Source organism: Poecile atricapillus, chromosome W (genome assembly GCF_030490865.1).
Source record: "Poecile atricapillus isolate bPoeAtr1 chromosome W, bPoeAtr1.hap1, whole genome shotgun sequence".
NCBI classification, from domain to species: Eukaryota; Metazoa; Chordata; class Aves; order Passeriformes; family Paridae; genus Poecile; species Poecile atricapillus.
The window spans coordinates 43,595,814-43,608,833 of NC_081288.1; the positions used below are offsets into that span (position 1 = coordinate 43,595,814).

A 13,020-nucleotide genomic window follows, 5' to 3' on the forward strand; every position below is an offset into this window, starting at 1 on the left:
CAAGGAGGATGAAGCCAGACTCTTCTCATCCATGCCCAGTGACTGGACTGGAGATAATGGGCACAAACTGAAACACAGGAGGTTCTCCTCAAACATCAAGGAACACATTTTAACTGTGAGGGCGACTGAGCACTGACACAGATTTCCCAGGGAGGTTGTGGAATCTCTATCCCTGGAGATATTAAAAAGTCACCAGGAGTTGGCAACCAGCTGTAGGTGGCCCTGATTGGGCAGAGGTGTTGGACCAGATGACCTCCAGAGGTCCTGTCCAAACTCAGCCCTTCTGTGATTCTGTGACCTCTGCCAATCATGTACCACAGACAAGTGGTACAGACAAGTGTCTGAGACACTTTCTGGAGTGGAAGAAGAATATTTCAGGTAAGAAAAAAGGCTGTTAGATGGGTATAATGATTCACTGAAGTTGTAGACTGAAAATAAATTCATCGTGGTGTGAGAAAAACAATGCCACTAAGTCTTCTCGTCCTTCTCTCCTGGTCTGTAAAGGGCTAGAGTTCAGTTTGGAAAGGTAGCAAAAAACACGAAAAGGAAATTAAGCTGATGCATCTGAAATATGTGGAACTACACATAATTTGTAAATCTGCAAAAGTATTTTTTTTATTAAAACTGTTTTCAAAGCTGAGATTGTGTGACTCAGTTTTAAAGAAAAAAATTAAGAGACGTGTCTCTTTTTATACTAGGGGACTTCAAACATTGAAGAATGCAATAAAGTAAGTCTAGCAAAATCTCAATGGACCTTTTCCTACCACACTAACTCAGTGCAATTTCCCATTAATGGTGCACTCTGCCATTCTACATCACTCTTGTTTCTGAACTTCCCTAATTTTGGTAAACCAAGAACTGTTTCTATGAGCATTCTTGTCAGCATTAAGCATGTATCAACTTCACCTTCGTAAGTGTGACAACCTACACTGCAGATATGTTCTCCTTTTAGTTATCTTCAGCAGTGGGGGCAATTTCACCAGTGCAATTTCTTGAGACTGACAGAATGAAGCAATAACATCTGCACCAGAATAAATTACCTAAGCCTCAAGCAAAAAGAACCCAATTATTGAAAACACCATCTTTACCTGTCTCCTCAGCCTTTCCAGCTCCCCTGTGAGGTTGTCACTGAATAATGTAAACAAGGAAAAATCCCCAGTACAACTTAAAAGGTCCAAATATTTGTTATAAAACCCACCAACAGATAATACTGATGTAATTCACCTCTCCTGAGAAACCTACAGGCAATATGGCCCACAAGGCATAGAGGTTTACCTACCTTTCTCCGCCATTCTTTTGGGATCCCTGTTGGCAGTCTGGCCACTGCTTTGAGCGCATCATGCCACTAAAAGCAAAAACATCCAAAAATGTAAAATATCCATCATTAGTTTAATGCTACAGTACAGCAACATTCACAACCTTGCAGACATTGCACACCCATTTCATTTTACTGCACATATTTCAGAGTTTCACTGCTTAATCCACTCACAGGGAAGATACAGATTAATTACTTGATGATATGACAAAAGTATAACATTCTAGGACACAAGGATTTAGGAAATATATGAGTAAATAATGAAAGCCTATTCCATTTTCTGAATACCAGTGAAACAGCTCATGATGCAATTGCAAATAATATGCTGATATTATGATGACAAATGCATTTCTGAATGAGGGCAAGCACCTTGACTGCAGAGAAACCACTAATTCACAAACTCAAGAGAAAAAGAAATCAAATTACCTGCTGAAAACCATTTTGACCTAAAGATGGCTCAAGTGTGAATTTCAATTTTGTATCAACCCCTAGAAAGAAAAATGAAAAAAAAAAAAAAAAAGTCATTATTTCATTTAGCTCAGAAGACAAAAAGAAGCCAAAAAACCCCAAACACAAACAGTTCAAACAGCTGAAACAAGAACACAAAATTTTATCTTCCTGTTTTAACAACTACATTTCAACCTGTTTAAATTAATTTTGTCTTCACAGTGGATTCAAGGAATATGCTAAGAAGCATACAGACAAAATGTTTTTAAAATGCAGTAACATGCTCTTTAGTGATGTGGTTTGGACCAATTCATTTCATTAGTACTCATATAGTTCACAGTTCTACAAACTATAATAGTATACTGCAAACTGTCATATGCATCCACAGAAAAATACTGGTGCAGAGACAGTTTCTTTCCATCTACACAAGCTTCTTGACATTAAGTCGGTCAAAACTAGTTTATGAGTTTGGTGTGTTAAAATATATTACTGTTAAGAATATATATATATTATAATTTCTCAGACCATAAGATACATTTGATCATTATTGTTATTTAAGCATAGATTTTATTTTGGCCATATAAGCAAACTATTTTATTTGTTATGAAGCAGGCTTACTAATTGTTCATACAATATTACATAAAATACCAGAGTCTCAAGTGGATCCCAACATGGCACTGCAGTATGCCAGAACATGATCAACAGTAAAATGTTTAATTTGCTTTCCATCCCGCAGTTTGAATGCACAATTCCTTGGTCCTTCAAATGCCGCTGTCCAGAACTCAGGTGCTGAACACGGCATCAGATTCCATCCCCTCCCTCCCGTCTGCTGGCACAAAGAATGAAGCCCTCCTTTATTTTCCCTCCATAATTTAATAAAATGGTATTGTTCCATTTTTACAATTATGTTATGCATAGCTTCTCATCTTTCCAGGATATGAAGCCAAACATTTTTAATATAGAAATACATATATACATATATATACACACAGAGAGAAAACCCAAACAGATTATAAGCCTGCAATGTTTTAATTATGTAATATCCATGCTAACCAACTCACTGGTAATACTCAGTTCTTTGGAGGTCTAAACCTATAAGTCTGACAGAAAACCCAACTGTAGTGGCATTTGCTATTTATGGAATGTAAAATGCCTTTGAGCATTAACATACTGAAGTGGTGGTAAGTAATTTTAAAGCCTTACTGCCTGATAAATATATATTTAAAGACAAAGCCTTCTTCTCCACTGTTTTTTTTTTTTTCTTTGTTGGGGGTGAGTGAATAGAAACAAAGAAAAAACATCACACAAACTCCAGCACTGTTTAGAATTTTGGCATTTTAGAATTGCATCACTGAGACCTGGGGATTAGTGCTTTCGTTTCCCTGCTTTAGTTCTAAAAGACATGCTTGTCAGATCTAGAAAAATAAAGGCTTCAAACCATAATAGATATGTCTTGAAAAAACACTGAAGGACTAATAACTATTCCTGGAAGTAACTGTTTATTAGTATTCCTTCCCATAGCGCAATGGCACTCAGCAGGGACTCCTAATAGAAAAACCTTTTCATAATAATTCAAAGCAATGTAACAATGCCAATAACCTACTAAGATTAAATTGTATCACATTTGCTGAAATTGGAAAACATGAACTTCATTCTCAAGCGAAAAAATAGTAAGTACTGTAAAACCTTAATACATACAAAAATACATCATGACTAGGAACTCCTTTTGTTAAAGTAACAGACGCTGGCACATTAACTAACACTGCCTTGTAGCAAAGAACCAATAGCCTTCCAAAATAACCATGTATTTATTTCCAGCCCAGTGCCAAATATTAATTATTTCACAGTTTTCTAAGACTTAAAAGATCCCAGTGACAACTTTTCTCTCTGTCCTAGAAGCTTCCTAAGAAAGACAAAAGCAGATACTTCCAGGTCTTCAAAAGATCAAGAGCAAGATAAAATCTCAGAGCAAGGCAAAATCTATCTATAGTTACATGAACATCATGACCAGGGAGCTCACACTACAATCAAAGTACATGTCCCTCCTGAGACTGAAATGAGACCCTTCAAATGAGACCCTTGATTAAATGAGACTGAAATGAGATCATCCATCTACAAAAGTTAATTAAATCACAGCAAACAATTAAGACAGGTGTGAAAATTACTGTAAATGAGAATTACATCACACGGTAACACCAGACTACACAGTACATTCTCTTCAGTATGGTGAGGAACTGCTTGGTCATGCCATGCATGACAACCTCTTGTAAAAGCCACAGGATCTGTGTCCCTTTTATTTGTTCTCCATTAGAAGTATTTTCCAAATCAAATTATGTGACATTTTTGTGATAGGGGAGGGGAAGATCCATGGGGAATGAACCCCATACAGTACGAATTGTTCCTCATTCCCATCCATTTTAAAGCATTTATATTTACTAAAACTAAAAAATTACAACATTGCTTAATAAAAAATACAGCAAGTAAGATGTAAAAAAAAAAGCTGCAACGCTACAGAGAGAGCAAGGAAGGTAACCAGCAAATTGGGAGCAGCATCTCATTGCCCATTACTTATTTCTGGCAGAAGAATCATCTTGCTACATGCAGTTTCTGCATTCTGCTCAAGGAATTTGTACCTGAGTTTTAGAGCTTCAAGGAAATTAACGCCTATCCCTAATTCAACCTCTCTTGGTTTCCTAAACCTTCCTTTCTCCATCATTCCCCCTTCTTTATTTAGTTGTCTTCTCTCCATAACCTAACTTACATTCTGCAATAGTTTCTTCCCCCCTCAGTACCCTACAACCATACAACCCTACCACAGGTCTGCACCCATTTTCACTGGATTTTCCTATTTCTAACAATCCTCCATCTTTGGGTCACATTCCTCTCCAAAACAAACACATGCTTTTTGCAAAAAAAGACCCCTTCAGGCCTTAAGAGAACTTGTCTTCCCAGCTCTTCTGCAGGGACAGCTTGGCATAGATGCACCACACACAGAGGAATAGTTCCTACTGTAAATATTGTCAGTACAATTCAGCCCTTTCATATTAAATCAACCAGGTTATGGTCTCATTTGACATATAAGTATCACCTCCAGTTCATACACTTTCTGATTCTTCATATCTGAGAAGCATATTAATTTATATTGGCAGGAATATGCTGGGAACACACTGGAATGATTAGCTCCACAAATACAAGGACACACAAAGGTACATGCTTGACAACAAGTTTCTGAAGGGTAGGGGAATGCCAAAATAAGCTCTGTTCAATGCCCGTCCAAGCCTGTCACCAGAAACCACTGCAGAAAACTTATATAAAAAATAAAAAAAATTAAGAAGAGGAAAATAAACTCCCCTCCAAACCACAGTCCTGTATTCTTTCCTGTGTAAAATACACAATAACTCCCAACAAGAAAAGGCTGTAAGAGGGAAGATTATACCTCTAGGATTCCCAAACCCTAGCAGTCCTCCACTGCATAACCAAAATGTAGCACAGAACCACCCAAAGTGCCACAAGAGGGGAGAAAAATACTGTCAGCCGGAGTGGGAGAATCAAATTCCCAGTTCACCCTCAGTGGACTAATTAATTAATTAAATTAAACAAAAGGATGGGGTGAAATCTGGGATTTTTTCAGAAATGTCAGACCAGAAGAAAGTCTAGGAAGATTATGTGTTTTTAAGACGATAGCATGTTTGTGAGCTATAAAGACATAGCTTTAAACTTGCAAATTAGTACTATAGCTTCTTGGCTGTATTTCACAGCTGTCGAAACCTCTCCCACAGAATGCAAATAAATATTTTATCAAAAATAAAGGAGGAAAAAGGCCTAAAGCAGTTTTGTGTGCAGTGGGAGGAAAGAGAAGAGTAAATACAAACTATCACCTTATGCTGCTTGTTGTTTCAAGAAAATTCTTAGCCTTGCAATTTATCTCCAAAAGTAACATCCTGAGTAACCCTGTATGAAACCGCTTCCATCAGGAGCCAGAGCTCAGACTGGGATGTATCAAAACACATCTAAGATCTCCAGTCAAGAAAAACTTCTCAATGCAGACAACTAATACAGGCACTAAGTAAATCTGCATAATATTTCATCCAGCATATTTTTTAAGGGCTCATTAGGTGTCCCATGCCCACCACTCTATGAAAACATATATCCTGAATGGGGTTATTGTCTTTACCTACATATGAACAACATGGAACCCCCAAATCAGTCAGATTTTTATGACTATGGCATTCATAGTTACACCTCAAATCACATCCCCTGGTCTTTGTGTGAGTGTAAATACAAGAATGTTATTATCCAGATAATGTCATTACCTGGGATAATAGCAGACTACTGTTGGAGCAGGGATCTTTGAGAATTACAAGACAGAAAATCTTGAAAACATCAACTCCATAAATCTGTACCAAAATGTACCAAAGACCTTGTTAATAACAGCTTCTGTTATTAACTCACCTCACACACAGAGGCAGTGAGCATTGTGTGCTTGATGCACACACTAGTACAATGGGAAAAAGCTAGTACAATGGGAAACTGATCCTTATTTATTCCCATGTATTGCTCTATGTTTCCATGGAACTCCGGCTTGCCTGCTTTGTAAATGCCTAAAATTAGGCAACAGATCAACAACATTTTAGCTACAAGTGACAGGTCTAACATGGTAAATTGAATTTAAATTTCTTGATATTTCATTAAAAAAAAAAAATCAACATTTTGATGGCAGGCAACTAGAATCTGGCATTCAGTCATGATCACCCATTCGCACTTCTGTTGAGAGCCCACCTCCCTGGAGTAAACCCACGTTGTTAGCTGACCACCCAGTTCTTAAAAGATTGTGGTACTGAAGCAGGATCTAGAAAACATAGCTGCAGAGCTGATGCCTTCCCCTTGGAATAGGCATGGTTGCAAATTTAGACTACACCCTAGAGCAGACAAAGGCTGGGCGGGAGGAGGGGTCTCCGGCAGGTCAAGAGTTAGCAGGTTTATCAGGAAAGGTCCGGGGAGGATGCGAGGAGACTTCGGGGAGAGACTGGCAGAAAGCTGAATCGCCGAGCCCGGGGGAGAGGAGACGGAGGGAGAAAGGCAGTAGGGACAGACGACACAAAAGCCCGGCGAGGCGGCGACGCCGGGCGGGAGGAGCAAGGAAAGGACCGGGAGATGTGGAGAGCGGAGCCGGGATCCGCGGCTCGGGCGGGACAGGAGCAGGAGGAGTCCCCAGGAGCAGGGGCAGCGCTGCCTCCCCGCAGGGCCCCGGCCGCCCCCGGCCTCCCGCCTGGGCCCGGCCCCGCTCCCCGCGGGGCCGCCTCGCACCCGCCGCGGTGCCTCCGCCGCTCCCGGCCCGGGGCCCCCTCGCAGGCCCCGCTCCCCGCTCCAGGCCGGAGCAGCCCGGGAGAGAGCCCCGCGCTCCGGACGCGCCGCGGGGCCCCAGGCCGCGACTGCGGCTCCTCACGCCGGCCGGGCCGCGCCGGGGCTGCCGCAGCGGCGGCCGGAGAAGGCGCAGCTGCCTCGGGCCGGGGCCGCCCCCGGGCGCTGTCTCCCGCGCCTACCCGCAGCCCTCATCGCCCGCCGACCTCCTCCTCCTTCTCTCCGAGCCGACCCCCAGGCCCCGACCGCTCCCCCCTCCCCGCTAAGCCGCTTACGGGGCGGCAGCCGCCGCCTCGCCCGGCCGGCGCGGGTACCTGGCTCCAAGGTGCACAGCAGGCGCGGCGCGGTCCGGGAGATGCAGCTGCGCTTCTTGAGCACATTGCTGAGGATGGTGCCCACACCGCCGCCCGAGCTCTGCCGCTTCAGGCATCGCCCCCCGCGCCGCAGCGAGCCCGTGAGCCTGTCCTGCCGCATGGTGCCCGGGGCTCGCCCTAGGGCGGCGGGGTGGGGGGCATGGCGTGCGGGGACCCGCACTGCAGACGGCGAAGTCCGAGTGCCGGAGAGAAGAGGGAGGACAAGGAGAGAAGAAAGACAAAAAGGGGAAAAAAAAAAAAAAAAAAAAAGCTGCTCCCGCCCACAATCCTAGCATCACTGCCTGAATAAGCTAGCAGCCTCTCCTCCTCCTCCTCCAGCACCACCTGGAACGCAGCGGGAGAGGGGAGCGGCAGCTCTGGCTAGAAATAAAGGGGGCCCCGGCGGCAGCGGTGGGGCTCAGCTGTGCCAAAGGGCTTCAGGACAGCTGCACAAGCCCCGGGATCCACGGGACCAGCCGACACGGACAGCACGGACACGGCTCGCTTGACGCCTGCAGCGGGCGGCAATACTGACATTTCTCCCGAGAATTAAACGAGCTGAATATCCGCCAAAGAGTTTTCTCACGTAGTACTCGGGCCTACAGCTGGATATATACAGATAGTCCTGCTGCCCTTTTCAGAAAGCTGTCCTGGGAAGGAGTCCGACAGACCATGGAGCAGGGGGAGAGCAAAGAGTTTAACAGCATTGTCAGTGCCAAGGCAGGCTGGGGTCCTGCTCAACGACAGCCCCAGCAGCAGCACATGCAAGCATACTGCACAGTTTCTGTTTTTCACTCTCCAGTAAAGAGACCCTGAACATCCTGAGCTAAAACAACCACCTTTTCTATGAATATACATTGCAACTGCACTTATAAGTAATATGCCATGCACTAAACAGTTAAAAGAAGTGATTCAAGAGCACTTTATTAGATGCATTTTCCAGAGCTATTTGGCCTAAGAATATCTTAAAAGGGTTTCATAGAGATCCTCAAACTAGTGGTTTGATTCACAAGAAGGAAAAGCATTTGAAATAGTGACCGCTTTTATAACCTAAACCACTCAGCATTTCTGTGGAAGAAGAGCAGATTTATCACACCACATTTGTCAGGCTCAAAGACCAAACTACCAGGAGTCTCAGTCCACCTGCCAACAACTGTAGCTTTGAAACATTTTCCTCCTTTAAAAAAGATGTGTTTCTCAGTTACATTATGAAGAGAGAAAACTGGCAGCAGATAAGCAGTAAAGCTAATTATATATAAATATACACAATATAAAACACAGAACCAAGCCTTTTTAAAAAATCAGTTATAACTATCTTTAGAAGCCACTGTTAAGCTTTCAGGGAAGTGTGATTTTGATCATGCCTCTTTAAATATCTGCTTGGGTTTTAGAGAAAAGTCACTACATTGAGCTGTTAGCTTGCACTCTGAATAGATAATTAAGTCTGTGTGTCGGTGGTTCTTTTTTTAACAAAGGTGACACTTCCCTGCTGATGTAGATGATGCAAATCACTTTATTTCAGTGCCAGCTGGAGATGATGATTTAGTGGTTAAAGCATCAAATTTGAAATCAATTAGTCTCCCTAGGTGTACAGATTGTACCAATGGGACTATAACAGCAACATTTAAATACAGAAATAGCCATATTATCTCTGCAATATTCTCCTCCAGCCTGAGCACCTTTTGCAAATAGCACCACATCGTTCTTGGATCATTTCAAGACTGACTAATCCAACACCATATGCTGTTGCCCAAAGTCTCAGAAGCCATAACCAAAGTTTCAGTTTCACTCATTATTCAGACAGTGAGAATCAGTCATCATACTAAACTGCATTACCTACAGTTTTTAAACAATTAGAAATCAGGTCTAAGAAAGACACCGATATTTAACTGATGAAGATAACCAGCTCTCAAAATGAGAATTCTGTATCCCCATTATTGCTATTTCTCCTACTTGTCATCTTGTCTCTACAAGAAAACTGGAAACAATCAGGACAATCATACTGTGACTGGAAACACAGATACTTCCAAGCGTACCATTAAGGAGCTTTCCCGCATGCCAGCCAATTAATAAAATGTTATTCCAAGGGAAAAAATGCAAAGTCGAGCTTCAGGAGACAAAATGAAGAAGCCAGGCCATACATACCCATTGGATGACTCACTGGATCATTAGTACAAATGGATTTCAGATGCAGAGATAAGCCTCCCATTAAGCATACATATACATATTTTAAGGGCTAGAATCTAGCTTCTAGAAAAGTGGATGGCAGTAGGTTTTAATCACTGATCAGGCAAAGCCTCTGATCTGCCTGTGGCAAGACCTGTCGACCATCATGAATCTAGTTTGATCCACCAGTGCATGGAAGTCTGGTCATGTCCACAAGCCCTCATCTGCATTTGCTGACAAGACAGATGACATTCAGAAAGGATTTTGAGGGAAAAAGAAATCAAAATGTTTGGCTAGGCAAGATATTTCAGCTCCAGTATTTTGTAATAATCACCATGAGACTTTGCTTTTTTTCCTCCCTCTGTAGTTCATGTATTCCCTCCCACACAACAGAGTCACTTTCTGAAAAACCTTACCTCCTCATTTGGTACCTCTTTTCAATCTTACCACCATCTGCTACACATGCCATTTTAAGGCCAGAGAACTTCTTAAGAATACTATGTGCATTCTTGTTCTTTTTTTTCAATCAACTTAGGATGGTCAGTCCCAAGATCAATGCCAGCTTTTGACTACCTCCATTTCCCTCAAACCTCTCCATTCTTTAGCTCACTTCTGTCTGCACAGAGACAATGAGGTAAAACACAGGCTGCCAGAAAGGGACAATGAGTACAAACAGATGGGGCAGCAACAGGAACAGCAGCAGAAACGGGGCCACAGAGCAATCTCACTTTTAAAGAATCTGTTTGCATGGAGTTTTAACAGCCCAAGCCTAGGATTACTAGAAGGCACAATTCACCACTTCTCTTCTGATGTGTGCTAAGAAGACTGAATGTAATTAAAATTCCAAAAATGGTAAGATATCTTCAGCTAGGTCACTCTATTTCATGACCCCCACATCCACCCCTTTATTTCACAGAAAACTGTAGAGACCTCCCTTAATTCTGATTTGTATCACAACATCCCAGTAAAACAGTCAAAATCTGTGAAGAAAGCTTATTTTCCACCATTCTCAACACCAGTGTCAGCAAAAATACTTAAAGTGACATGTACCCATGAAAAAATATAGTAAATTCTTTGTATGATAACACTGTAATATGATTAATCCAAGAGGATTTTGGAAATTACACTTAAACAGAAGCACTACAGCAGTTGACAATATAGCAAATATCAGAAAGAGATATATATCAATAGGATGAGGGGAAAATAATGTATTGCAACCACAAAGGAAAACTTGTTCTATTGACCAAATCATAGGGTCACTGTCTGCTAAACCCCAGAGCTCCATGTACTACTTTAAAGAGCCAAAAAAATACATCCAGAAAGTGTAACCCTACTACCACACGGTTTCAAATAACTCTACAGAAGTTAGCAAATAAACCAACATATGTTTTGACGTGTATTATAATATACCATGAGGCTCAAAAGAAAAAAAGATTCCACTTTCATTGTTTTCAGCAATATTTTTTTATTATGTAGGCCTCTTCAAAAATTTTTCTTAATACATGCCTTACCAAAATAATATTTTTAATTTCTTTTGTAGACACAGAAAGTATGATTATGAAGTTAAGAAATGTTGAGAAATATTTCCTAACCTTGCTAAATAATATGAAGTAAATGCAAATCTTGGCCAGTACTCACACTCTAGAATCCCACTTAAATGCTACATGGTAATTTAAAAAAATAAGCCACAAGTTCAGCAGAAAAACTGATGCAATACATGAAAAAAATAATTGACAGCTATGATTTGTAGTTACGTTTAAGATAATATTGCAGAAAAATGGAGGTCATAGCAGGTCCTCTCAGATATAAAACTGAACTCCTCTTCCTTTATTAGAATCTGATTATTTGCTTAGCACCTAGCATACAAATTGAATTTTGTAGTGTGAATCACCAGCTTCATTCATCTGAGCTACTATTTCGGAAACAGAAGGATTTTTATCTGCCCAACATAATGAAAAAAAAGCAAAATGATCCTATATCCCCAAGACAAGATTTATCCACAAATAGAACACTTGGAAAGATTTTAGATTAAAAATTAATTGCCAAAGTTAGAAACATTATTAATGACAAAATCTCTTTGCTGTGAGCCAGGAATTATAAATGAAGTGGACCGCATTTATACATAAAAGTTTTTATGCATTGATTCATCCTTATTTGCGGCAATACTAAGGACATGCAGCAAAGACTAGGTTCAGCCCACAGAAGGCTTTCATTAGACATTTAGCAAAGAGCCAGCCTGTCCAGCACTGCACAAGGAAAAGAGTCCAGCTTCCAGCATAGATCCTCTCTCCGAGTACACGTGGCCTCCACAGGAACAGAAACATGACCCTTTCTGGAGCTGGGGAGGAGAGTGGAGCTGACTCCTGGAGAAGCTCATGTAAGCGCCAAATGAGATCACAAAGCTTGATCAGTCAATAGCAAGGCCTGCACAAACACTCTGGTTTTTTGCTGATGTATGAATTGGTTCCCATTTGTAGATGCCACTAGTTCTGTAAAGAAAGTTTTGAACGTACATGAAGCTATTGCAACCCCAAGTCCTCCAGATCACCTAATTCTCTTTATCTCCCAAGTGAGCCATGGCTTCACAGAGCAGACTCTCCAAGTATTGGAAACAGAAGCAGCTAGCAGAGCAAAAAAAACCTCAAACCACCACCTCCACTTCCTGAAAAAAATACACCTTAGTTATTTAAGCAAGTTAGACACGGTTTTTTTAATGAAGTTTGTGAGATGAAGAGAAGATAGTTATCAGTTCCAAGAACATTACTATTCAAACATTTTTGACTCAACAGCTAAATGACAAAACTTCAGTTCATAACCTACTCTTACAGGATAAGTTTATTGAATTGGATATGATTAGGATTAATCAAAGGCTCATTTAGCACTGAAGCCTAGAGCCATTAAAATTGATTTTGAGCATGTACAACACCATACAAGCACGTTTAGCTAACAGCAAAACTCTATTTACTTCTGCATAGCTCGGGACAACTCATTCATTTCTTTATGTGCTTCTTCTACCAGCCTTCAAATAATCTTGTCTCATAAAGCTTGTTTTTCAAAGTGTCTCATACCATCTATTCATCCAGTGATGTCTAGCTTGTCCAGCTCAATAGGTACCTGACTTCTAGAACTCTCTAAAAATTACTATAAATACCATTAATATTTAGCTCTTCAGATTAGTATACACTTTTAAAAATATCAGCTCTGTACATTGATTATCTCCCCACTCTGACTTCCTTTAATTTCACTGTATATTTATTTTTCCTGCAGGACCTAAGGGCCAATAGCTATTTCTGCCAATGAGCATTGGCTAAGACAAGAAATTAGCAATAACATGTTAGGAAAAAAAAACCCCAAAACTCAAACAAACAAGAAAAACCA

General features: G+C 41.1%; 1 protein-coding gene across 6 annotated transcripts in view; it reads right to left on the minus strand.

Annotated features, from left to right (window-relative positions):
* Positions 1–13,020, minus strand: part of LOC131592317 (TBC1 domain family member 30-like) — a 48,020-nt gene that overhangs the window by 21,971 nt on the left and 13,029 nt on the right. For 4 of the 6 annotated variants that reach the window (XM_058863735.1, XM_058863733.1, XM_058863732.1 and 1 more), the window contains 2 exons: positions 1,742–1,803; positions 1,280–1,345 (listed from right to left, as the gene is read on the minus strand). In XM_058863735.1, coding sequence (XP_058719718.1) covers positions 1,280–1,345; positions 1,742–1,803 — 128 coding nt within the window. Of the gene's footprint in view, positions 1–1,279; positions 1,346–1,741; positions 1,804–7,437; positions 7,618–13,020 lie in introns of those variants that run through there. The other 2 variants (XM_058863737.1, XM_058863736.1) reach the window with 1 other exon arrangement.